Source organism: Thermobia domestica, chromosome 12 (genome assembly GCF_964235325.1).
Source record: "Thermobia domestica chromosome 12, izTheDome1.hap1.1, whole genome shotgun sequence".
Taxonomy (NCBI): Eukaryota; Metazoa; Arthropoda; class Insecta; order Zygentoma; family Lepismatidae; genus Thermobia; species Thermobia domestica.
In genome coordinates, this window is record NC_137465.1 from 206,566,016 (window position 1) to 206,593,988 (window position 27,973).

Consider the following 27,973-nt stretch of genomic DNA (forward strand, 5'->3'; position numbering starts at 1 on the left):
ACATGCATTTATTATTATTATTATTTTAAAAAATTGTTTATTCAATTTACTTTTACTATTTACATGAATCTGACACTTCTATACAATTCAAAGTAATTACAAAACACACGTAAAATCTTGTTCAAAGACCAAATCACAAATAGTCATTTTATATTCGTACTTTAAGGGATTTCTATCCGTTTACATGTCAAGTAGCATCCCCATAACAAAACATATTCTTTGTCAGCGAATATATCATTAAATGCTTCACTGACTTTTCTGACCAAATATTTAAAATAACTAGAGACTGACTTCGATTTTCTCCATCGCATCCATAGAGGAATTGATGTAATATTAAATTGGTTGTTTCCTCCATTTATATAAGAGTTGCCGGTATTTTTGAAGATTACCAAACTACATTTATACTATGTACTTTGTGTCATAGAAAGTGTATGGATGTAAATCCCAAAATATTACTAGTCTTCAATGCGACTCTCATACATTTTGCATAAAAAATTAATACTAAAATTATTTTTTTGCTTGATTTTTGATACGGCCACTTGGGAATTCAATCATCTTTTCCTTTCTTTCTTTTTTTCTTTTTCTCTTTCTTTCTTTTTTTTAAGGTTTAAATATAAATTATAAGATACTAACTCCATATTTCATGCTATATGTGGGATTCAGAATTTCTTATGGAGATGCCACTTGACTTCCGAAAGATAAAGAACCGCCTTAAGAATGAATCAAATTAATTTTCCATTCCAATACCTAAATTTCTGAGATCACTTTATAATCAGTCTATTGAAAACACCACACAACCCTTGATAAGCTCATTCTTTGGTTTATTGTCGGTGATTTTGTGATCAAAAACGTCTTATATCTAAACTAAATCCACAACCACCGATGTAATGTTACTTCTGCACTGTCTGCGACCGTTGTAGTTCCGCCGATGACGACGAATGGCGTGCTTGTGACATAATCGACTCCACACGGGAAGCAGTCTCTCGTGCTGTCTCTCGCAGTGCATCAGAAAGCTCCGGAAGATCTGGAAGCTCCAGTGAGATGTGTGCAGACAGGCGCTTGTACATCGACGGCTCCTTTTTCTGTTTCCTGTAACAACAAAAGAATAGAACACTTGAGAATAGAATAGATGTTCTCTTGTTCAAAAGGCAACTGACCACTGACCGTTCTTTAAAAAATATTTAGTCTTGTGTGTAAAAAGCCTGCAATTTTTACAAATAGGAGAGAGAGGCAAATCTTTAACTGGTAGAGTTTTTTTTTTCTAAGGAAATACAAAATAAAGGTGAAAAAAACAACTAAATAAAGCTAAAGCGCATTGTGTGTTAGTTTTACTGTAATAAAAATACTTTATAGAGTTCATGCATTTGACTTTTATCTACTTCATGTGTATAATTTCAAAGAGTGCACTTAGTGCTGAGATGCTGATTGACTGAAAAATGTAATTACAGAGTAAGGAGTGCAGTATGTAGGGAAGTAATTCTATTTTTCTGCTTAGTGATAATAATTAAGTAGATTCGGTGCCAAAATGAGAACAAAATATAAATAACTGAAACTTTGGTATCAAAGATTAACTTAAATGAACAGAAGCTCGCGAGTAGCACTTGTGGTCTCGATTCGATCCCGGTAGGACATATAGATTGAATGTTACGTTGACTTTGGAATGATTCAAACTTTTGGAAACTATTCCCTTATCTTTGACGCAATCTTGTTCAAAATCCCAATTCAAGCATTCTATGTCATGTCGGCCACCTCTGTGCGAAACTATCTTGAGTTTAATATAAGTCCTAAATTGCTTTGGTCCATACCGTATGATGTTCCCGAGACTTTTTTAGCTGTATTTTTTGCATAGCTGTTTAGCAACCAAGAGCAATATGATTGCTGTTTTCATCGTTAAGCTTTCCTCTCACTGCTGACAGCTTCTGGATTCGGGACCGAAGTCAAAGTACGAGTTTTGGTTCAAAATTGTCTTTCTAGGGTCTTCATACGATCGCATCCTTTTTGAGTACAACGAGAGGGAGAATACTTCTGTAAAGGCAGCCTGATGGGTAAATAAAGAACCGCTTATAATTATGCATATGATGTTTTAAAGACTGCGATAAAGGAACTAGCAAACATAACTTGAACATAAACCTCTACCTTTCTCTAGTGCCTTTCCTTACAAGAATTTTAATCTGTTTTCCATGATATGGTCCACCACTGTACCATCCAGACACGTTGTCACAAGCAGCTTGACAGACCCGTACTGGTACCCTGTGGAACTCTTCTGTGATAGCTTCCCGTATTTCGGCCAAATTGCATATGTGATATTGATACACTTTGTCCATTAAAACACCCCATAAGGAAAAGTCAGGTGGGTTCAAATTGGGAGATCGAGCTGGCCACTCCACAGAATACAAACGCACACGCGGTTCCAGAGACAACGTTCCGCCATTCTGTCTGGCAAACATTAACGGTTCTAAGTCCAGTGACCATATTCCCACTCTCAGATTACAGTGTTGCCATGTCGAAACTTTTTGTCCAGAATTACAAATACTACAGTCAGCCAAACATCATATACATAATTACGGGTCACCCTATATTTTAATTTGGACTGGTGGAAAAGATGAAGTGAATTCAATTCTAACAACCAGTATCTTCTTCGGAACTCTCAACCGTCCCAAAGGATCACCATCCTCAATTGGTAAATGGATTGACTCCAAATAGGCATCATCTTTCCATACTACCTTTGGGTACTGAATGTAAGTATAACATCTGCAGAACTGATCTTTCTCAATTCAGATATTTTCTCACGCCCTTCGCACATTTTCAGTGAACTTACACACCTTTGATCAATTGAATTCATCGTGCGTGGGAGCTTACAAAACACATCTGACCGCTGCTACTACTAAACAATAACGAAGGATGGGAGCAAACAGCGGATGGATACAAATACAGAGAAAAGTTCGGGTCTTCTAGATGTCCACTTAGGCGCATTAACAACACTTTAGGTAAAGAAATATTTAAACAGAGAAACACTGCAGAACATCAATAAATGAATATTTAAGCTCAATATTTTACTTTTTCTTTTGTCTTCCTTTGTATTAGAAAGCTAATACTTGTAAAAGAGTGTAGGAAGATAACTTGAAACCATATCTCGTATTTCGACCTTGATTCCGAATCCAGGAAGTTGGCGGGATTAAAAGAAGGCTGTACATCAGAAATGACAATTATGTTGCCCTTTTGTAGTTAAGCAAACCACACAACATAGGCTAAAAGAAACTGTCAGATACGTCATATCGTATACAGATGTAGCAATTAAAGACGTCTCATCAAAATCTAAGATGATCAATCTGACGCGCAATGCCTCGAAAGCCATGTAAAAATTTGAACATAGTTTGAAATCCTTTAAACCATAGATTAAGGAACCTTCCTTATATGTTACAGTAGAAGAAGGATACTATAGCATAGCTATGAATTTGAAACGATTGCAGCCACAGATATCAAGTAGTTATTGATTTCCACGACATACAAAAAACGAGAATTATGTAGTTAGTTATTAGGTTCTTTGTTCACAGCAGAAGAGCCAAAAACTTCGAAGAGATTGCAACAGAAAAAGAGTTAATTTTCAATACAGAGCTGAAATATGTTCTACTGATAGCAATAAAAAAAATTACGAGACGTTACAATAGACATACAGATGGTTATCAAAATAATGCAGATACCTATGGTTTGCAACACGTAAGATGTGTGAAGTGGTAACAGTAGAGAATGCATGTGCAGCGCCTGGCTGTTCATGTGATGCGTCAGGAAATCGTCTGTAGTCGGGACACCAGGAGACGTAAAGCTAAAGTGTGTGTTGGGGTGGGCAGACGACGGTGATACACAATAGATTTCTCTAGAGGCCAAATTGTGAGCGCCTAGTTAGTTGGCGCAAATTATCTGAGGTGGCCGTGTGCTACATGTGTCGCAAGGAAGTGTCTAACGATATACAGAATTCGTGACAACGCACCAGCAAAGGTTAATAGGGAAAAATGAAATGAAATCTTTCAGTTTAACGTTTCACGTTTATGACTTTTAGGCTAAGAAAGACGGATGATTGAGACAAGCAAATGATGATGGACGAATTGATGGAACAAGAATGTGGGAGAAAATGGAAATGCCGTGAGAAACCTCAGGGACACGATGTTTCTACCGCAAACTTCATTGGCTAGGGACTGAACCATGGACTTCACGCACCAGGAGTACCCCCCGAAGGTTAATAAGAGATGAAAGAGACGCCTCAACGACAATGATCCCCAAGCATTGAAGAGCAGTATCACCAAAGAACGCAGACTGTGGGATAAACACCTGCAATAGACTACTATTAAAATCATGTCACATAACCTGAAAAAAAAGGAAATTACGTCTTTGTTTTACGTCCCACACTTATGCCGGTTAGGCTAAAGGAGACGGTGATTATGAGAAATGAATAAAAATGGCGGAATGAAGAAAGTGGGAGGAAACGGGAGAACCCCGAGAAAACCCACGAGCACGGTGTTTGTCCACCACAAAGTCTACACGGCGCGAGCTGGGATCGAACCAGAGACCCCAAGCACCGGAGGTGAACGCTCTACTACTGAGCCACCGCGCCCCCCTCACATAACCTGAACAGCCACAGTCAGGTTGCCATTTTTAAAACTGCTGATCACCACTAACAACGCTTTAGTGTGAAGATAATGATGCCGGTTACACGCAACGTGGATCGTAGACAATAGGAAATGCATAATATAGTCTGGTGAATCATATTACACCTTATTTCCAACATTAGGCTGTGTTTATAAATGGTGGACGCCAAAAGGAACGTATTTTACGTGAAACATGGAGCCGACTCTGTGATGTTTTGGACTGCGATTACCTTATATTCCGTGGCTTTTACGTTACTCTTCACAGGACACATTACTGTCAGGGATTGTGCGGACGTTCTACGTGACCATGCGCATCTTATGGTCTAGATGTTTCCAGCCCATTTCTCAAGATGACAGTTCACACAGCTGGAGTCGTCGTTTCATGAACATCGATGTAAACTACAATACTTTCCCTGTCTCCCCCAATCCCCAGACCTCAACATTATTAAACACCTTTAGTTAATTCTAGAGGCCCATCCATGCTGACGAGACTGAGTGATGCATTGAATAAGGAAGGTATAATTCCTTTGAAAACTATTCATTCTTTATACGGCCCTATGCCACGAGTAAGAGCTGTTCTGCAGGCTAATGATAAGTCTACCGTATTAATCACTTAAATTGCATTTTCTTCAGGTATCAACATTATTTTGAAAGCTATCTGTGCACACTAACCAGATAACGACATAATTAATCTATAAACGCACATCATTGAAGGGTCATTTACATATTGCGTAGAAGCATTACTTATTTTTGACCAATTTTTACCCCCTCCCGCTTATCACACTTTGTAACGCAAAGCCGAATCCCTTCACCCTCTTTGTCACGTAACGCTTTTCTTTTAACCGATTTTGCTTTTATGGGAGATTATTACAATATTAAAAAAAAATTAATGACAGAACTTTTTATTACAAAATGTTTGTATTCTGAATAAATTTGAGATTTTATTTTATTTTTTTCGCCAACAAATCAAAGTGTTAGAAAATGGTAGTACTGTTAATAATATCTTAACCCCATAAGCTTGTTTAATTAATCAGTCTTAATTCTTCGATATTACATACTGTCGTTTTCCCAAGGAGATTGCACCCATTCCTTTAAGTCACCGATGATTGACAAGGAGGAAGTACTCTGAAAGATGCAGATGAAAAAGGATCTAAAGAACTGACATCGAGCTCTTCCAGGATCAACGATGCTTCTTATACTTGAAGTTTGCCAGATGCGAAGATGTTCTCCTCCTTTTCGACCACAGATTTGACGTCGCTGCACTCGTGGAGGAGCAGGTGCATCTCGTCTGTGAATAAAGTTTTCGAGCATTTTCTTTGGACTTTGGACTTCAGTTCACCCCTTTTCAAATTCTTCTTATCCTAAATCAGTGTCAGAATGCTAATAAACTATTTCTTCAGGAAAACTCAAATCCAAAGAGCAAAAAATTCAGTACGAGATGAATATCCGACGAATTCGGTTTTTAATATCTTATTTCCGCGAATCGTTCCGTCGCGAAAAATATTATTTTACGAGAAAGTGTTTCTTCCATTTCACATGCGGAACTTCTTAGAAAAACAGAGTGGGTAATGATTCGAAACAAAAGTTTTAAATATTCTCAGAAATAGTGATACAAGTGGGAACGCGAGGGCATTTTTAAGCGATAGTTGCGATCGCTAACAACTAACTCCAGAAAATCTTCGTATGCCATAAATGCAATGCTGCGATAGCCACAAAACGTAGTTTTATTGTATTGTAATTCACGCAGAATTCGTCACAGTCATGCTGGTGTCTTGTATCGTCTTCGAAATTATTCTGCATGATTCATTTTATATAGACTATATGTTCGCAATTTCCCAAAACAACAGAAATATTAATTTGTTTATATAAAAAAAGAAAAGAACTAAATAAAATTATTTGTTTTTAAAACATTGCATATAAACCTGAGAATAAAAATGAAAATTATAGAAAAAAATGCGTTACGTAACGAAGGCGTAAACATTCTCCTCCCCTTTGTCACACTTAGTAACGCAAGGCCCAACCCCTCCCCCGTTACCGCATTACGTAATACGTGAACGACCTCTTACTTCAAACTTTAGAAATCGGAGTAGTTTCTTCGGAGTCTTGCAAAATAATGGATTAATTATATCTTCTGCTAGACATGTTCAGTATGTACTACTCTAATGCAAGGTTTTGTAGAAAATATTAGTTTTTTCATTGTTATCAATAAAAATAAATAGTTAAGCATCAATAAAAAAAATAGTTAAGCATCATTTAATAATTGTCCTTTTCCCATTGTAATTCTCTCCGAAGTATTTACGGCTCTCATCATGTTCCAGCACTGACGCTATTTAAGACGTTTCAGCATTGAAACCATACAAGACATTTCAGCACTAGAGCAATGCAATATGCTATATAAGGCATTTTAGCACTCAGACTATATAAGGTGTTTCAGCACTGAAGCTGCATAAGACATTTCAGCACTGAAGTTATATAAGACCTTCAGCATTGAGGGTCTATAGGACGTTTTAGCACTGTGGTTATATAAGACGACTGAGCACTGAGGGTATATAAGACATTCAGCTCTGAAGTTAGATAAGGCGTTTCAGCACTGAGGTTATACAAGTCTTTCAGCACTGAAGCTATATAAGACATTTCAGCACTGAAGCTATCTAAGATACTTCAGCACTGAGGCTATATAACCCATTTCAGCATTAAGGCTATGCACACTGTTTCAGCACTGAAGCTATATAAGACGTTTCAGCACAGGTTATTTAAGATGTTCTAGCAATGAGGTTATATAAGATGATTGAGAACTGAGGTTATATACGATATTTCAGCACTGAGGCTATATAAGCCGTTTCAGCAATGAGGCTATACAATTCGTTTGACCACTGAAGCTATATAACACGTTTGAGCACTGAAGCTATATAAGACGTTTCAGCACAGGTTATTTAAGATATTTCAGCAATGAGGTTATATACGATATTTCAGCACTGAGGCTATATACGATATTTCAGCACTGAGGCTATATACGATATTTCAGCGCTGAGGCTATATACGATATTTCAGCACTGAGGCCATATAACCCGTTTCAGCACTAAGGCTATGCACATTGTTTCAGCACTGAAGCTATATGAGACGTTTCAGCACAGGTTATTTAAGACGTTTCAACAATGAGGTTCTATAAGATGATTGAGCACTGAGGCTATATACGATATTTCAGCACTGAGGCTATGCACACTGTTTCAGCACTGAAGCTATATAAGACGTTTCAGAAATGAGGTTATATAAGACGATTGAGCACTGAGGTTATATACGATATTTCAGCACTGAGGCTATATAAGTCGTTTCAGCACTAAGGCCATACAAGCTGCTTCAGCACTGAGGCTATACAAGACGTTTGAGCACTGAAGCTATATAAGACATTTCAGCACAGGTTATTTAAGATATTTCAGCAATGAGGTTATATAAGATGATTGAGCACTGAAGCTATACACAATATTTCAGCACTGAGGCTCTATAAGACGTAAATGTACAGTTTAGTATGGTAACAGGTATTCGTTCCGAGTTCCAACACGAAACTACACATATTTATGCATATATGCTAGCTACAGAGAAACCTTAGCCTCTGATTTATAAGTATCTCCTTAACTCAAGCTTCGGCATGATTCTCTTGTTCTATATAAAACAGACGAATGTGTACAATGTATTCTCTACAATATAGGAACCAAAGTATACGTTTTAGCAACGAAATTGAAGCACAAATCAAAATGAACTACACTGAACAGAAGAAAATAAAGTACTTTACCTTCCTAAATCAAACTGGCAAAAGACATCTACGCAGGCTAAATGGGTTTACGTACCACCTTTTATCTTACTGGAGTTAAGCCTACAGGAAGAACATGCGAATCAATTCAACATAAACACAAAAATAAATTCAACATGCAGGAAACAAAAATAATATTCGGTAAATACAACCAAACATTACACAACAGAATAAATTAATTACGCACGCAGAGATAGAAACAATATAGTTTAACTACCGAAATAACTGAGAAAGAAACGATAAATTCTTTTAACATCAACAAGCGTTAACAACTTAAGGAACTAAGCTGATGCACGATTACAAATGCTTTCTATTTTAAGTGTGCCCTCGGAAAATATGTGAAACATATTTCGGCCCCACCCCTCGCCTACCTCTTACGGAGGAAAACCTCCCCTTTACTTTGGGAAAAGAAGTGAATGACCCTGCCTGTATTACCACGTTTGGCCTTGGCGAGTGAAGATCGTAATCAACTTAGAATGTCTAATAGCACAGTACAGTGAAGCCCGTGAAATAATTCGGAATATTTCAATGTGGCAACCCTGTCCGCATATAACAACATATATTGAAGAACTTTGGCCAAAGCAACTTGTCCCTCCTCTTTCAAGGGAGGTACGTGAAAACATACCTCGACAGCACCGTCACTAGTGGCATACTTAAAATAGAAAGCCTCTAAGTCTGGTATATCTCTCATTCAATAATTGCCGAAATTTTCAATAGAAACTCGCATGTTTTCCAGCGGCGTTTCTTTAAAGCATCGACTGTAAACTTCAACTCTTATCTAATAGCATGAATCGTTATGATAAATATCAAACAAAAGCCTTTCTTCTAGAAATGGAAATCATGTAAACAAATATTTCACTACTATTAGTAACAGAAGTTGTATTCTTAAATACCTGAACTTTCATAGAAGCACCTTGAACTCAAAAAATAGAACGCATTATGTGAAGAAAGAAAAGAACATTGGAAGTGTGTAACAAACATTTGTTACAATCTTTCCTTTTTAGTTTTTCATTCCTACCCCCCCCCCCTTTTTTTAATTCCTTTTCTTTTACTGAATATCAACTAGAAATTTGCGATCTAATGAAAATTGCGCTAATGCTCCCTTTTCATCTTTAGTCCTCATTTCGTATCAATATTGTAATTATTAAATTGTTAAAATCGCCGCTGTAATAAAACGAAAGAAAATATCTTTCTTACAATATAGAAGAAGAAGAAAAAAAAGAGAGATAATTAGCAAAACGTTCTGCTCAGTTTTGAAAAAAAAAAAAAAAAAAAAAGTGGAGTAGTTCACAATCACAAAGGACAGGTGCATAAATCTAGAAATTTTTCTTCTGGAAACCTCAGAAAGGAACACCAGGAAAAGAGAATTTACGCTGATTGTTCCGAATCTTTGAATAGCGTTCCAACTCCGCGCTGTGATTGGTTAAAGAAAAAGAAGCTTAGCAAAGTGGCGCAAAAAGCATCGTACTTTGTTCCCGACCAGCTAACAATATATATATATATATATATATATATCTAAGACAATGCGGTGTAAGGCAATTATTAACTAGGCCTAAAATCTACAAGATTAAATATTATAAATTAAAACAAAAAGAGAAGATCAAGGAAAAGTATAAGTAAGGCTCCTTGGCGTAAGCCATTTTTAGTACATGTGAAGTAATATTTCAGTGTCAAATGTCCACATCCCTCCCAATACAAATAGTCTGAATCATCACTATCTCACTTTTGCAAGAATTTCAAAATATGTCTTGTTTATTTCTTCATTGTGACATTCAAGTTACTATGATTAATTGTTGGTAAATTTTGAAATGAAATTTGTGAGTTTTAGTCCCACGGTTATGCCGGCTAGGCTAAAGGAGACGGTGATGATGAGTAATGAATGAAATGGTGGAATGAAGAAAGTGGGAGGAAACGGGAGAAGCCCGAGAAAACCCATGTATGCAGTCTTTATCCACCACGAAGTTCACTTGGCGCGACCTGGGATCGAACCAAGGACCACATCCGCCAGAGGTGAACGCTCTACTATTGAGCCACTGCGGCCAGTGATAATGAAGTATTAGTTTGTATATATATATATATATATATGACAACCCAAAGCAGAGAAAACTGGTTAAGTGCATCGTGTTATTCAGAAGTACAAGATTTGTACTGTTTACAATCTCAAGGTTGTAATCCTATAGTGCATATGTACAAAATTGGAAAGTTTTCAGTTGAAGAAAAGTTTCAGAGTGGTTATGTGAAAGTTCATATATATATAAAATTGCAACTTTTGTTATTCATAATAGCGAGGTATGTGCAGTGGTGTGGGCAATGGGAGGTTTCGGGGTTCTAATATATGGAAAAATAAAGATTTACTAAATTAAGGTGTATTTCAAAACAACACCACCAACGTTTGGGAGGTGATTCCTGACACCAAGATAAGACAAAAGGTATAGACCAACCTGGGTGCAGAAATCCGTCATTTCGGAGCTATAGACTGTCGAAAACATGAAAAAATGAACTTTAAAAGGTCCACTATGGGACCTGCCGCAGTCGATTCAAGACTTTTCTTAGGAACTAGTATGTGACCTATCGAAATAACCAAGTTTCAGAATCATGCGGTACTTTCGCAGTAATTTCTATTAGAGGTAGTTGGTGAGTACTTCAGATTATATGGCCGTAGCCAATCTCCCTCTACGAAAATTGTTGTGTGAGTATCTTAGATTCTGAAGCACGTATTTTTGAATAGCGCACATTTTAATTCCTAAGTGAAGTCTTGACCCGACTTTTGAGCTATGGACCTTTAAAGTTTATTTTTCATGTTTTCAGCAGCCTATAACTCCGAAAAGGAAGCACTTATGCACCAAGGTTGGTCTATACTTTTTGTCTCATCTTGGTGTCAGCAATCATCCGAAACGTTGTTGGTGTTGTTCTCAAAAACACCCTGTATGTACAGAAAATCACATGTGTCCTAAAATTGTATGAAACTGAGTGCTTGACCTCCCCCTTTAATAAAATTCCACGTACGCCACTGAGTATCTGTATACTAATTTTTATTTCTAGAAGAAAGACTTTTGTTTGATATTTCTACTCCATAGACTGATGCCATTAGATGTAAGTTGAAGTTTGCAGCTGATGCTTTAAGAAAATACTGCTGAGAAACATGCGAGTTCCCACTGAAAATTTCGGTCATTATTGAATGATGGATATAAGTCCAAGTTAATACCAATCAGCGTTCTTAAACATATACACAATACTTAAGGCTCCTCGAAAACAAAACATTACAAATTACTCATACTAACAATAACATTGCAGTGAAATAATTCACTGTAATTGCATAATTATAATTATTGACGAGGTTATAAGCCTACGAAGATTAAAAAAAAAAAAAAAAAAAAAAAAAATGAAATCAAAATTTAATTCGAACTGATTTGCAAATACGAAAAGAAATAAACAATCGTTCAGACACAATCATACAATCGAAATTAATTTATTTGAGAAGTTCTCGCAAATAAACAAGTATGATCTTTTTTTTTTTTTTTTTTTTCTTTCTTTTCCTGGTCCATCTACATACCAAGTCCCATAAAGGATTATCGCAGGACAATGAACAAATGCGAAAAATACACTCATTCCAGACGTTTCCATTTTGGGTTTCCATTTAACAATCACTTCAGAACAATGTATGGTAGCTGCAATTTTTTTAATTTATTTATCTATTTTTAATTCTATTTAAGAAAGATAAATTGGATTAGGAAAAATATTGTGATTTTTGTTTCTCACGTACTTCTTCATGAAGGCTATTTTTTGCACATTTTAAACTTGAATTATTACAGTAGAATTCCGATAACTCGACGATCACTTTTCTACTTTTATTTTTAAAAATTGCTAAATAATTTCTGACGGTGAAGCAGAATATGATCTTTGAAATATGTGGTGATCTATTACTAGCTAGACTGAACAATATCCTCTATACGGTGTAAAGAGTATAGATGCATTTAGTTACTGTACCTAGGTATTATTGTAATTACAGTACATATTTATGCGTATGAAGTACGAATTTACTTTGTTCTATTTCGTAAGTTCGTTACGGTACCTAATTCTTGTAATTTTGGTCCCTTTCCTTTGAGCCAACAATTCTTGGAACTATCTACCAAATTTGGTGAGAGGTTTTGTTCTTTTCGTGCAAATTCCAATCTATCCCATTCTTGATCTCGGTAACTAAAGCGCTGACTTGGCATAAAAATAGCAAGTCTCTCAGACAGCAAAACTACTACAGGAAAAGGAAGGTCGTACTTGAATAAGAACTCCCTTCCCTTATGAAGACTTAGTAACGAATTTTAATTTTCAAACATTAGCAAAAAGGAGATGGTCTTTTGATTTGTTGTTCTTACATAAACTATTAAACGGTAAAATTGATTGCTCAGAATTAGTTTCAGAAGTATTATTACATGTGTCCCAACAGGTAAGACTAGAACAGCAAGTATGGATGTTAAATAATTATGTATACGACTCTATAACTGGGCATTAAGTCTGCTGTGTTGTCCTTTTGGAAAAAAAAAAAAAAAAAAAAAAAAAATGAAATAAGAAAGTTACAAAAAAAGTTTTTATCCCAAAAAATTAGTTTACTTTAAAAAAAAAAAAACATCCCAGATTTTTAAAAATAAATATCTAGTACTGTAGTTATGATGTAATTTCACTGTGAATTGCTGGAGGTGGAGAGTGCTAGGATTAGAGTGTACATGCCAATAAAATGTAAAAGCAGCAGCATTTTGAGAATTGCTGTTATTGATATATCTACAGATGTTGCTAATGTATAATAGTGTAATGAGTGACTATTAAACAGAGCCTTAGAACTAGGAGCCTTGCACTAAGACTACCTCAGAGGGTTACTTAATACTACAGTAGTATTTGATCCGAAAGCAGAACGTTTTTGTATTTTCGACGGCTTACCCAAAAAACGAAAATCTTTCTCCAAGCATTTTAAGTAGCGTAGTAAAATTATAACCTAAAATTTTCAAGTGCATAAAAGCAAAACAGTTCTACTTTTCTAGACATTTCTTTTACTTATAGGCTTCTTATTTACGGAGAAATATAAGGGAGGCTTATAGAGCTGTATAATAACTGAATAAGTAACCTATCAAGAATTCTTCACATATATTTACTTAAAAGGAATTTACAACTATTTACTTTATCCAAAATACTAGCACTAGGCCTAGCCTTGCTGGAGATAGTTGATCTTCTTCATATATATATATATATTGTTTTGTTTGGCACGGAACCGCGAAGAAATGTACTACCGGTAATATTTTCGCTGGTCGTGGATGTAAATTTCAGAGAATAACTCACATGATGTCTTGAATAATGAGTTTTAAGGTTTTTACGAACACTTTTCTCCGAGAAAATACTGCAAATAACACGATTCACCAGAGGTAGCCATTTTCTAAGTATCACGTTATAATCACTACCAAGCAATACGCGATTGCTCAACGAGCATCCCGGCCCCGGGTAGCTGTCTGTTAGTCTTGACTCGGCTGCATGCAGTGTACACTACTGGTGATTGTACGTATCGCTTACTTTTCTCTTTCGCCCCTCTCAAGCTTGTCGGTATATTGGCATGAATATCGAACGTTGAATTATTTTTGGATCGCGTTTTTATTTACAGAGAAGAAAATCCTTCTCCAGCCGTAAACTCTCTTTACATAGTAGACAATCTTTCTGCAGCATGCCTTTTCTTTCTGCGATAATGTCGCTCCGTCGCCTGTAGTTCTGCTTTGCGGGCATTTGGTACTAAGTACTGATGTAATATTCAGTGAGAAGTTCACGTAGAATAAAGATAACTGGTTAGAGAAAAAAGTGTCAATTTTTATAATCTTAGCTAGGTGTAGACTTTTTTGCTCTTAATCGTTCAAGTTACAACGTTTCATCTGTCTTACATTGTTGAAGAAGTAATAATAATAATAATAATAATAATAATAATAATAATAATAATAATAATAATAATAATAATAATAATAATAATAAGACGAATGATAGGAAAGCTCTCTGTGCTTTATGGAATTTCTTTTTTTTTTTTTTTTTTTTTTTTTTTTTAGTTTTTCTTCTGTAATTTCCCACTATTCTTATAATTTATTAATACAACTAAAAGGCCAGTCAATATGACTCCGAAAGCTCAGAAACTAAAAGCGGGGAATAATTCATTCGTAACACTAACTAAACATATCATGCCGTTAACGTTATATGATCGAACTCAAAAAATAACCATGCATACACTGTAACTAACAGTCTACAATTTCATGCTTATACTGATATATTTTCCGAAAACTTTTTTTTTATCTAAAACATCCAACAACAACATACACTCAAGAAATGATCTATATTCTATTAGCATTAAAAAAAAAAAAAAAAAAAAAAAAAAGACGATTTTTACCGTCTACTTTCTTCGTACTTGAGCTGTTGTTTGGTGAACATCGCATTTTTAAGGAGATCCTGCATATTATCGAAGTGCTCATCCGCCGCTTCTATGGATTTCACAGCCCTAATAAAAAAATAAAAATGAATTATTCACATGGCAATGAGCTTATTTAGGAATACTCTACATCAGGCATGTGCAAGTTGGAACAAGGCGGGAGGGGGGGGGGAGGGTCCAATCACAGAGGACTTAGCGTACTGGCCGTAAGAGACAATGTATAACATTTTCACAATAACTGAATACCCACATTCAATGAAGAAACTCGTTCATCGTACATTAACATCAGGGTTCGTACTGATCTGAAGAAATCTATTTCCCTGACTTCTCCCTGACCTTTGGCAGGAAATTCCCTGACATCCATCATAGGTGTCGGATGACGTTGACATATAAATAAGGAATAAATAACGGCAATATTTATATATTAGAACATTTACTCTATAGAGAGAAATATATATAGTAATCAATTGCTGATACGTACATTCCACTTACCTCGCATAAAAATCAGAACAACGTCCCATATAATGGTTGACTAAGCTGAAACTGGTGTACAACTAATGTTAGAAAAATATATTTTATAAAATTTCTCTGACTTTCCCTCATTTTCAGTCTTTTCCCCTGAGTTTTTCCCTGACCAGTAGGAACCCTGAACATCATAGGAACACAAAAACTGTTACAAGGGAAAATAAAATATTTACTTACTCAAAAAAATCTATTTATTTACCATTTTAGTGGGAAACTTGACCCTTCATGTTCAGAACTAATCTCTCGACGTTCGGTGTATTGTTCAACAACACCTCCCTTCACCCCCTTACAATATATATTTCCAAAAACCCTTCGTTATTCCTTACTTTTGTGACAAAAGGAATACCCTATCCAAATTTCACTTTCTACTTATAGCATTATGATCTGGGCAACGATAAATCACTCAGTTCTACTCTTTTATATAATGCAGAAGGTCAATTCACCTAAGATGGCCAAAGTTTATGCGCTCACCTGGTCATGACAATCCCTTCCTCCACCAACGGTTGTGCTCGATGTGGTGTCAACGAGCCTGGATCATCGCCCTGCAAAGCAATTTCCACTGAAGCAGTGTGAGTCGAAGGTGTGTGAGGGGAAATGTAGACCACACCGCTTGACAAGCTCTCCAGAGCCCCGCTATGGTGGTGGGACGCCTTCGTGCGAGGCCTCGTTTCAGAAGGCCAAAGGCGCAGAAATCCATCGGCGACGCATTTGGTGACTTCACAGATTAGGACGAGAAGGGTATAACAGACACACCAGTCTCCGTGGCCATACGCCGATAATACGCTACAAAATTGCGAGCAGTGTGACTGGATGGTTTGTCCATGTGGATCCACACCTTCCGGGTGTCCTTGCTATACAACTGTGCGTTGTGTATACGGGTTCCATGATGTTCGTTTGAAAGTAGTCTGCATTCACCTTGGCCTTCGAATCCACACGATGCATTGGCACGGGCGCAGAAACCTGCCACCACCATGAAGCCTTTGGAAACCTTCTCGCGACATTCACGGACGAATTTGCCGCGGCCCTTCGCATCATGTGGTGAATAAAAAATGGCCCTGGGCTTATTGGTGTCACCAAGGTAGATCCAGGCTTCATCCAGAGTGACAACCCACTGCCATTTGTCATTGGAGAGGTACTGTTCATACAACTTTCTTGCGTTCTTGGATCTCTCTTGAATGTGCCTTGGTGATAACTTATGCCGCATCGCGTTATGACGTTTTTTCAGTCCCAAATTGTACTTTATGATATGACACACTATGCTCTGTGATATCCTGCATGAGGTGGCAAGGTTGCTTTGGGTGAGTGGGTTCTCCTTCACAACTGATGTCCTGATGTTTCTCACAACACGTGGTGTCCTGGCTGGACATGCCCGTTTCCTTTTCACTCTCAGACTTGATCTTGATATTTAGGGCCGGTGCTTTTACATCGCTGACTTACCCTTGCTACTGTACGCCTGCTGATATTGTTGCCCCTTGCAGCACACATTTTCACAATCACTGACGCACTGAATCGTGCATCGGAAAGTGCACATATGTACCCTTCCCAATAAGGTAGTTGACATTTAAGGTATACTTCTGTTTAGTGTTTATATAAGTTCAGGGTTAATTACTCGTTAATCGCATTATTTGCGTTGAGTTACATAGATTGGCTCGCATTTTCTTCTTACTTAGTGTGAACTCGCTGTTCTATTATTATATCATCAAGAGATAAGCATAATATATCGTTTTTATCCATTGCGATGGTTCATGTATACACTAAAATCAGAGGGATAATATTCCTTAGTAGATCTTCTTTTAGACTAAAGTGTGAGTTAAGGAATGAGGCTTTGTCGTTTCTTAAACGTCTTTTCTTTTCTTCTGCCAGTTGAAAAGAGTCATAGTCTGAGAATTCGCAGTAGCTAAAGAAAGTACGGAATGAGGCTAGTTAGATTAGTAATTATCACCCATTATATTGCTCCTTTCCAATTATATTCAACTTCTTAACGTTTATATTTTATATTTTTAAATATATATATTTACATTCATGAAATATAAATGTTTACAATCAAATATTAAAGAGTTTTAGTAGCTTAGTTACTCTCACACCGGTTGGTAGATACAGTCTCAGGCTAACTAGTTGTTTTAAAATAATAAAGGTCAGATATATATATATACTATTTAGTGTACGCATTGGAATTAGCGTCTGTTCAAGTTAAGTTAACGCCGTTTGATATTGTCAGCACTAGCAATTGATACGATTCATCGAGTATTCATTATCATCATTTCATGTCTTCTTGATTATTTTATACGTTTACTGGGTTACATCATATAAATAATACATATCCGTATTTGCCATGTCGCACGTCTATTTCATCCTCCTTTGTCCGCCTGCAAGGGAATATTGTTAGTGATTACTAACTGGATAGTTGTGGCCTTTGTCGTCTCGTCGAGAGTTTTACGGTGTGCTACGTCACCGGAACCTTGGTCGTGAACTTATCTTCCGAAGTGGGTATGCAGGACTTCATGGTGCAGTAGTTGCTTTTAAGATTTCAGGTGTGGCTCTAATTTAACATGAGGATAATAAAGTAATTTTAAAGTGCGCTCATGTAGTGAAGCTGCCGAATGGAGATTAGTAAATAAATAAATAAATAATTCCTCCGTTCCTTCTTTTTTTCTTTTCCTTCTCTGTGGTGTGATGGCACCTGAATTAAATTAGGAATACGTTGCACTTCTGCCGGCGGACGCTCGCTCAGGTGAAAGTCAGTTTGTCTTCAATGTGTAATAACTGTCTGCAAGGCCAAGTGTGTTACCAAGTTATCTAGTGTTTGTTTATGTTAAACTTCCACGTTTTGGAATTTGTGTAATGGCCTATTGTGATTACAAGGTTGAAAATTTCCGATTCTCTGATATTGAATGAACATGGTCTCTAAGTGTTCATTTAAAATTATATGATGTTAATCTGAGAATTTTTCCGTTGTAACCAATGGTCTGTCATGAGAAAGCTATTGTAAACATGCAGATGCTGACCAAACCAAATGTAAGCTGATTTATATGCTGTGGCACTTTGATTTTTTTTTTTCTTTCCAAGCCTGAGGTAAGGAATGGAAATACTGAAATCTTATCGAGGTGTTAAACGATATTTGACTCATGGTTCTGAGACTGTTATATTCAACTATTTCCTTGTTAATAAATTTAGATTTCTGTGAAATGAGAGAAATGAAATGAAATGAAATCTTTGAGTTTTACGTCCTACGGTTATGCCGGCCAGGCTAAAGGAGACGGTGATGATTAGTAATGAATGAAATGGTGGAATGAAGAAAGTGGGAGGAAACGGGAGAACCCCGAGAAAACCCACGCACACGGTGTTTGTCCACCACAAAGTTCACTTGGCGGGGGCTGGGATCGAACCCAGGACCCCAAGCACCAGAGGTGAACGCTCTACCACTGAGCCAGCGCGGACCCTGTGAAATGAGAGAATTATTTGGATTATTGCATCCGATATAATATAAGGTAATTTAACTTAAGCACTAAGTCTTGGAAGTTGTTAAGGATTGGTGTGCTTGACCACTTCATCTTTCTGCTGCATTCTCCGGAGGTAAGGTCCTGGTTTTTCTAACGTATTCCGTTGCGCAAATCGTTTCTTCTTGGCTTCTCTCAGGGTTGCCAGGACCCTGAGTTAGGAGTTGAGAAGCTGACTCAAGAAGCTGGTCGTTACGTATAGACTTGTAATTAACGTTACACATTGTACGTGACTCACTACTGGATTCACAGGCTACTAACTTCTGGTTCCTTCTCCTACGCTGTGCTCGTCATCAGCTCTCTAAAACTGGCCACCTTAGGTGAACTGACCTTCTGTAGTATAGTTTTGGTAACTCGGGATTCAAGAAACGAATAGATTGTGCATAATATGCATCGTAGGATCGTGTGCTTACATTTAAAGAAAGAATTAAAACACCAAAAAAAAAAAAAAAAATCCATAATCTATTGTAGCATGAATATTGAAATTATTTCATTCAAAATATAACGTCTCCCAGAGGTACTTACAACATTATCCCCTCATTGTACTCACCCTACATATACAAAGGTGCCCACCGTAGAACATACAAGACTAATAATAAATAAAGAGAACGCACCCAATTGCATACTCGACGTCGTAACACCTTCCTTGCAACTCCTGATGAAGTTTGTTTACTTCCACTCTTTTGTCGACCATCGGGGGAAGGGCTTTGCGCACATGTTCCTGTAGCCTGTAGAACGCCAACGATGGTTCGTTTGCCACGATGTGCATGTTTTCGGATATCCTCTCCGTCGCTGGAAACAACAAACGAAAGTTTTAATGACATACAGTGTACAGTAGACACAGGTACAGTAGACATACAGTACAGTACATAATACATACACATACAGCAGACTCTCGATTATCAGGCATAATGTGGTGGAACAGTAGGCCGGAGTTCTATAATTACTCACTTCTTACCTCACCCATATCTTTAAAAACACATTTTTTTTTTAAAAAAATATCAAAACCCACTCTTATTCATATTTTCTGACCTCTTAGTACAGGCCTGCACTCTATAAATGTTTGCCATTTACTGTACTATACGTTTTGAAAAGGAAAACGCAAAGAAAGGAAGTTCAAGCATAAAATATTGTAATATCCTATGTAAACACCAACACGTACTTTTTATTTATGAACAAAACCACGTGCTCTTCTACCAAAATTTCTGCATGAAGCAGATGATCCTCGTCATCTTCTGGTTATGTGATAGAAGAGGTGCACCAGCGCCACCGCTGTCCAGGTAAAAGAAGGTATAAAACACCATATAATGTCTCCACCGATATCAGGCTCGGCTGGTCAAATCCCCTCTCTTAGCTTGCCTGAAGCTCTGAGAGAATCCTATCCGCAATCATATTGATTCCGGTACCTCTCGAACGTCATTTAACACATTTTACGATAAATTTTATAATGTCTAACTTAACTGCAGGAAACATAAAATGATGTACGCTGTACATACATACTATTTTAAAATAAACAAAATATACATACTATTTTAAAGTAAAATATAGGCCTAATCCTTAAATAATTTAAACCGTTCATTGATAAATGATTAGACAAATGTGAAGAGGTAGCCCTAAGAGTCAAAACTTACACTTTTTAGATATTAAAAATAGTCTTTGCTAGATGATTTTATTTTCATGACAAAGTCATGAAGACGTTACAAATTCGAGTAGCTCGTTCAAAAAATTATTCCTCATTTTAATACGGAGTTTTCCTTTCTTTCTTTTTTGGAACTAGGCTGGAAAATTGCGACCCGGATAGGTGGAAGTCTACTGAATATTACTTTGTTAAACTGCATATTACTATTTCAACATTTTTTTTCTTCTTGCTGCAAACACTTTATTTTAGACCATGTCTGAGGAATTATTTTTCCTCGAAATAACAATTAGTTAACAGCAACCTCGTGAAAGTATAAAGATCCTAGAACAGTGTCAGTCAAGATAGCTGAACTATCACGGCTAAAATCCTTTGAACAGACCTACGTGGTATGATAAAAAAAAAAAAAAAAAAAAAAAAAAAAAAAAAAAAAAAATATGGTGAATAATTTTATTGGAAACAAAGTAATAATTTTACATGGAATTTGATTTAATCTCCTTCAAAGTACTGTCCTTGGCTAGCAATGCACTTCTCCCAACGTTGAATCCATGACTGAAAGCATTTCTGGAAGGGCGTTCAGCTGCTCTGTGGTGGCCCTCTCAAAATCGCGAATGATGTCAAAACGTTTTCCTTTAAGCACAGTTTTAATTTTGGGGGAAGAGCCAGAAGTCACATGGTGCTATATCTGGAGAGCACAGAGAATGTGGACAGACAGGAATATTTTTTTGACCAAAACCTCGCGGATCAAAAGCAAGGGGTGGCAAGGCGCGTTTTCGTGGTGAAGAAGGAAGCCATTTGCCCCTTTAATAGGCGGTTAAAATGCTTTTCACGGACCTATACAGCATGTTTAGTTCTTAAGAAAGCACTGGAATAGTCATCTGCCTGTTTGAACAAATCATTTGTGTCACTTTTTGCACGTGTTCATCCATTTTTGACGTCAAAGGACGTTTCGATCGTTGCTCGTTTTCAACATACTTCTTGCCACTTTTGAATCGCTAGTACCATTTGTAAACAGTCTTCAATGCCAGCGCTTCATCGACATACACTGACTGACATTTCGTGAGCTTCTTTGGTTTTGGCTTTTTTTCTTTCTTTCTTTCTTTCTTTCTGGAAGCCAACTAACATGTCACAACTCGTTCAAACTTGACATTGACTGTACCAAAGGTTTAGGCTACAGGGCTTACTACTTAAAATAGATACAACATCGATAGATGGCACTGTGCAACTACATTCTCGGTACTTTTTGATCACACCTTGTATTATTAAATTCACACGAAAGACAGTCAATTACTATATGAAAAATATTCTACCACATTCACAACACAATATAAATTCCAGAGAGCTTAACAATTAAATCAGTAAGTGCACAAAGGAGAATTTATACACACCTTACCTTTGGATAACTAAAAACTAAACCATTTATCAGAATTACCGTTGCTTTTACAAACATTTTTGTATGGCACATTTGTAGCACATGTTACGATCTTTCAGTTTCCAAAATACCAGAAATGTAAATGAGATAAAATATTTAGTCCTTTTCCCAACCACCGACTCGAGCATATGGGACACCATAGTCTAGTGGTTAAAGCGCTGGACTCACGTCCGCGTGGTCCCGAGTTCGATTTCCAGACGGAAAAATTAAATGAAATGAAATCTTTGAGTTTTACGTCCCACACTTATGCCGGTTAGGCTAAAGGAGACGGCGATGATGAGTAATGAATGAAAATGGTGGAATGAATAAAGTGGGAGGAAACGGGAGAACCCCGAGAAAACCCACGCACACGGGATTTCCAGTCGCTGCTCCCCAATTTTCGACGTCACCCAGCGTCGTTAGGCAAACTGGGGAGTCACGTGAATACAAGACGTGACGCCCACTACGTCTAGAAAGCTCCTGAGATACGCCTGTTAGGGACAGAGAAACGCAGCGCTATGACCACGTGTTCGTCGCTAGGCTAGACATACTTTATCCAGTTGCTAACAGATGGCGTTGAAGTAGCTCAAGCCCACAAAAAGAGCTGTTACGCCAAGTGGCGGTTTTATATTCCTAACACACTTAACCAAACTACAGTTGTAGTTCCTAATACATCTAAATGCTGAATTCTAGTGGTGATCACTATCGACGTTCAACTAGAAGCCACGATTACACTTACAGGAATTCTTTATTCTCTACCCCAGTACTTAATTACCTAGACATTTTGAAATACTTTGTTCTTTCCTTAAACGACATGTTGTTTCAAGCAAGGCAGTTTTAAGAGCAAGAGAGGGGAAAGATGTACCTCCCGAAATACCTCGAAAGTGGTTATATCATTATGTGTCCTTATGATAGACATTCTGGCGTGGGAGACCCGGATTCGATTCCCGGCGGGAGCTCATGTGGTTCGGATTCCACGTTAATCAGTAGGTTCATGTCTCATATAGCCTCGCTGCTGAACGGGACGTTAAACTGAAAATCAACTCAACTCAACAACGATAGACATTCCTTAGTGTTAGGCTAGTTTTAGACGGAAGCATTTCTCGTAGCAGATGTGCTGTCAAAAATTTCATATAATATTCTATGGCATCAAAAGTATATGGTGCTCTTAACCGGTAGCATTTTGATAAGCATCTGTCGTGACGTAGCAAACAAATCACTGGAGAAGAGCGCAATTATGGCTCCGAAATTAAGCGAGAGGTAGCTAAAGCTATAGTATTGTAACAACAGTTCTCGCCGGCCATATTAAAAAACGAAAATCACAAAGAACTATGTGAACAAAGAGCATTCCTAATCCAACTCATTTTTTGTTTACTACAATTCAATTTCCCACACAAAACAAAGAGCATGGATATTTGGCATAAAATCTTTCGTTTTTTTTTTTTTTAACACACCACGGTGCTGCAATCGGACCAGAAATGCTGAGGAAAATGCTACGAAATAGAACAGGTTCTATCAACAAGAAATGCCATGGCATGGGAAATGCTATAGCATTTGCTACTTTACACGGTAGGATATCGATGATACGATTTTTGCTATGAGAAATGCTACGATAAATGCTTCCGTCTAAAACTAGCCTTACGTTGCCAGTTATAGTAACGTATGAAAATACTAGAGGCAACCTTAAAATGTAAATTTGTCAGTTGCTCCAATGAATTGGGTGTGTCCTTGACCACCAGCTGTCAAAAGCTGGAAATATGAAAGATCATATCGTTCAACTGCTAAAAATAAATACATAAAATTTTGACTTGTCTAAAGAAAGCAACCAGATTTACCACTGAAATGAACAAAATGCAATTTCAAATAAAAGTACAGCAGAATTAGGATAGTAAAATATGGTCTCTTACTATTTTGATTTTATACGTAAAGTGTTTCTAATATGTCAGCCATCTACACAATATCTTAATGTAAAGCTGAAACTCCGTGAGGTGTCCTCATCACTTGTAAGTCTCTCTGTCAAAAATTCTCCACACACTCCCTCGTTCAACTCAATCCTCAAAGTTTGTTCTCAAGCGGTTTGCACAAAACCCTCTCCTTTCTCCTTTTCAGGGACACCCACAATTACGTTGTCATGACGTAGAATTGAAAGATCTAGAAGGTACAGGACATGACCCCAAGGCTAAGTTCATCAAGCACTGACCAAAGACGACCTCAGTTGAGGTGTAATCGAGTAACGTGAAGTTTCCAGTTCAGCTGACTTGAAGTAGGAGGACAGATTTGGCATGAAAATAATGTTTATGTAGGAGGACGTGAAACAACATTCTGTAGAAAACATTAGCTGGCAGGTTGGTCAATAACGAATTATTGACCTGACAAAGTACCACAACAAAAGTATGGCTGACATATGAAAACACGTTGCGTTAACAAAGCGTCAAGTAAGGGGAAAAATAAATGATGAGAATTATGGAGTAACTATACGTGGAGTGAAAAGACTTCTGCTATTGTACCGGGTTTAATGATTCAACAAAAGTTTACACATAATGCTTCTAAGAAGCTTTAGAGAACATAAGATTTTAATCCTTAAAAAAGAAAGAAAAAAAAACTTGAAAAAAGAAACATAATAAAAACAAAATTTTCGTACATGATGGCGACAGGAATTGAACAGTGAATCTTTCTGCAGTGCATCTCTCATACAACATTAGTTAATATTCGCTTACCTTTCTTTACTTTAACATCTAGATCTGGATCATTCCGAAGAGGAGGGGACATGGGTCCGCTGGGCCCTGAAACACCAAATATCAAAGTATTTACTTTCAAAACTAATCGAAAAGTATATAAGGAATTAAATACTCTAATAAATAATCGATATGAAAGCATTCTCGAATTACTATATTTTCACTTGCCTAGCTCCATAAATCATTAGTAAGAAGAATATTACAGTAAGGAACAAATTGCAAAGTAATTGCATAACTTTCTAACTCATCAAAATAAATAAATAAATAAATAAAGAGCGACACACAAGCGAATTCGCGAATATATATGATACTTAATACTTATATTAAGATTGATGCACATAATACTTATATTGGCGTACATTGCATAACTTTATCAAATTCTGTAGTGGGTGAGTAAGCAAATATAGACCTAACATGTTTTGACACGTATTTCGAAGAAAGAACTTAACGTCCCACAATGCGGACGTCCATGCTGTGAAGCAACTTCATAATTGTAGCATCCACTATAAGAAAACAAAAATCGTACTTAAATAGGAAAATCATAAGAAGCCATAGAAGTGGGATTTTTTCTTTCAAGTCAGCTTTTAATGAGAAAAACCTCCATCCCCCAAAAAGCTGCCCTTTTTGCATCTCTACTTCGGAGCTGTTGACAAACTAAATTGTATGATTGGTTACCACATTTCTGGACAATGTACAGTCCGCAGCAAAAAAACCTGCAACATGAGAATGGAAGTTTATTGTGAAACTACACCTAACAGCGCAGGGAATCAACATAACGTTTAAGTGGCACGAATCACGCCAGGAGAAACCTCGGCGTCCTCTCTTGCACACTTATTTTGGAGCAAAAGACTTTGTCGTTTCACAATAAACTTACATGCTCATGTTGCAGGTTTTTTGCTGCGAACTGCACAATAATATTAACGATGAGAAATTGAGACATACTTTTTATGAAACACTACAACAGGACCAAGCAAAGCGACATTGTATCATTCAATACAGGACGAAAATAGCTGTACAGTTGTGTGTTCACTCTACAATAACTATCGTATAAATAAAGAAATTTTAATGAAAAATAACGCGTTTTCTTCGAGAGTTATCAATCATTCCTATTGTGGAGTGAAATTGAGTCAAAGATAAGGAAGTGAATCTACCTTTTCGCTTCGTTCACTTCTACGGTGTACAGAAATACTAATCAGTAAAATACAATTATTATACTAAGTTTTACTTCTATTATGAATACGATCAACTATTTTCTTACCAGGATGATTCATTTTATCCAACATCTGTACAGCTGTCTGATAGGAATCACTCACAGAAATGATGAAACAGTTTTAAGAGAGAACAGCACAGCTCAAAGAATCGGGAAGGATCCCACCTACAAAAAGATAAGAAACTTCACAATTACATAACATGTAATGCTATAATACATTTATAACTTATTGTATTACATCTATTACACCTAGGAATGAAGGTATTATTACTCTTATCACAACTAAATTTCTATCAATTAATATAATTGAAGTACTCTCCTATTTATATCCTGTTAATGTAGAATATTTTTTCCAATAATTCGGTTGCATACACAGCTAACCTTTAACGAGGACTAACTCTCGCACTACCTACTTATTTTTTTGTAATATGAAGTACCTGGGGGTCATTTTGTGCCCACCTGTTAAGATTAAATATATCTCGGAAAAGAAACAAGTTAGAAACTCTCGCAAAAATCTACAATGAATGAAGTGAACTGTACACAACATAAGACTAACAACTATTTATTACACTGCCATCTAGGACTGGCAATTCTAAATGTCAGTCACATTTCCTACCAACGGAGGTGTGGGGGTATTTTGTGCTCGCTAATTTAAAATAGCAAATTTTAGGAGACACACCAACGTTTAATTTGAATCACCGTAAGGTATACGCTTTGGCTAAACGTGTTGAGTGATAACATATTTTCTTACAATTTTAAAGAAACAATTAGAAGAGTAATTACAAAAAATATACTGTGGTGGGCTCAAATTATCCTCCCCTCCCCGTTGTTAGTCTGAGGGTTAATGACGAGATGTTCAATGCTTATTGTCTTGGTATCAATGTACATTTTTAATTTATACACAGAGAGAAACTTAACATAGTCCTAAAATTGAGAACTTCAAACAAGCAATGAGGAATCGTAATAATCTATCTTAGGCCTGGCTACGGATTTTTGAATGATTTGCAAGTTTCTGGTTTGCTTGTAACAGCCTATTTGTTGGATAGTTGGCCAGCTACATGTGTTGACACCACTTAATACCGCCAATGTTGACACAATGCCGTAAAACAGATGATTTATATGGCACTCCGTTATGAGGGCCATGGAAGAAGAGCTACGTACTAATGAAAACCCCAGAAAGGATTGAAAAAATTTACATATATTTTTAGATACAAGGTTAGTACTTAATTTTAATTCTCTTTTTGCTACAGAGTAGGTCCAAGATATACAAAGGCTTTGGCTAGGTTTCATATTTCTAGCCCAACTTTTCGGCACTTCACCCACTGTTCCATTTTAATTTACAATATGAATTCTAAAACGTGAATTAGCAAGTATTGGCTCCTTACTCATAACCTGTACGAAAATAACTTAATATGTACAAAGCTTTTCGAATACCCACACTAATTGATTTAGGATGAGTTTTAATAGCAAAATGGCAGGGTAAACTTTTCAATACACGCTCCAGCTCCGCATCGTTAAGAAGGGCCGCTTAAAAAAGTATAGTAGATTCGCATTTAGATAAGTTTGGTTATATTTTATTAAAATTGCTCGTAATTTCTCATGTCTGCGTAAGGATACCAACTGGAGCGGACATTGTAAAGTTCACCCAGGTGACACAACTCAAAAATGACCTTTGTTGACATATGATGTTGGAAATGACCCTAAAAGTTACAAGAGTTATATGAGTAAACACATCGTAGATGCATTACAAATCGGCCCTTTAACCCGCAGGAGGTGTGTTATTTGTCCAACTATGTTAACCTGCAGCAATGACAATCTTCAACTCGCTCTCCTGGAAAGCTAATTTGAGTAGTGCCACTTACATAAAAGCAAAGATTAAAATTACTTACGTTAACAAAATATTTTAACAAGCTGTTTTATCTAATCAATTTTCGTCACTGCACATTTCGTTTAATTGTCTTTTTAATGCTTACTAAAACACAACGATCTTATTAAAATTTTTTAAAGAATTCTGGCTACAGACGATACAACAAATGAAGAAACGCACAACAGCATTCAACTTT

The 27,973-nt window shown here is 36.7% G+C and overlaps 1 protein-coding gene across 1 annotated transcript; it reads right to left on the minus strand.

Annotated features, from left to right (window-relative positions):
- Positions 1-23: 23 nt before the first annotated feature.
- On the minus strand, positions 24-27,973 carry LOC145666979 (BLOC-1-related complex subunit 8 homolog). Its single transcript, XM_081734640.1, has 6 exons — positions 27,800-27,973; positions 25,959-26,075; positions 24,683-24,748; positions 19,533-19,710; positions 14,858-14,965; positions 24-1,089 (listed from the first exon to the last, which is right to left on the minus strand). The coding sequence occupies exons 2-6, from the start codon at positions 25,981-25,983 to the stop codon at positions 891-893; spliced, it is 576 nt and encodes a 191-aa protein (XP_081590766.1). The 5' UTR covers positions 25,984-26,075; positions 27,800-27,973; the 3' UTR covers positions 24-890.

Bases quoted from the DNA above. Each gene is read 5' to 3' on its own strand.
- LOC145666979 (XM_081734640.1), bottom strand. From the start codon at position 25,983: ATGTTGGATAAAATGAATCATCCTG. The intron at 24,749-25,958 runs GTAAGAAAATAG...TTGGTGTTTCAG, and splicing joins GGATAAAATGAATCATCCTG to GGCCCAGCGGACCCATGTCC. The intron at 1,090-14,857 runs GTAAAAATCGTC...TTGTTGTTACAG, and splicing joins AAGTACGAAGAAAGTAGACG to GAAACAGAAAAAGGAGCCGT.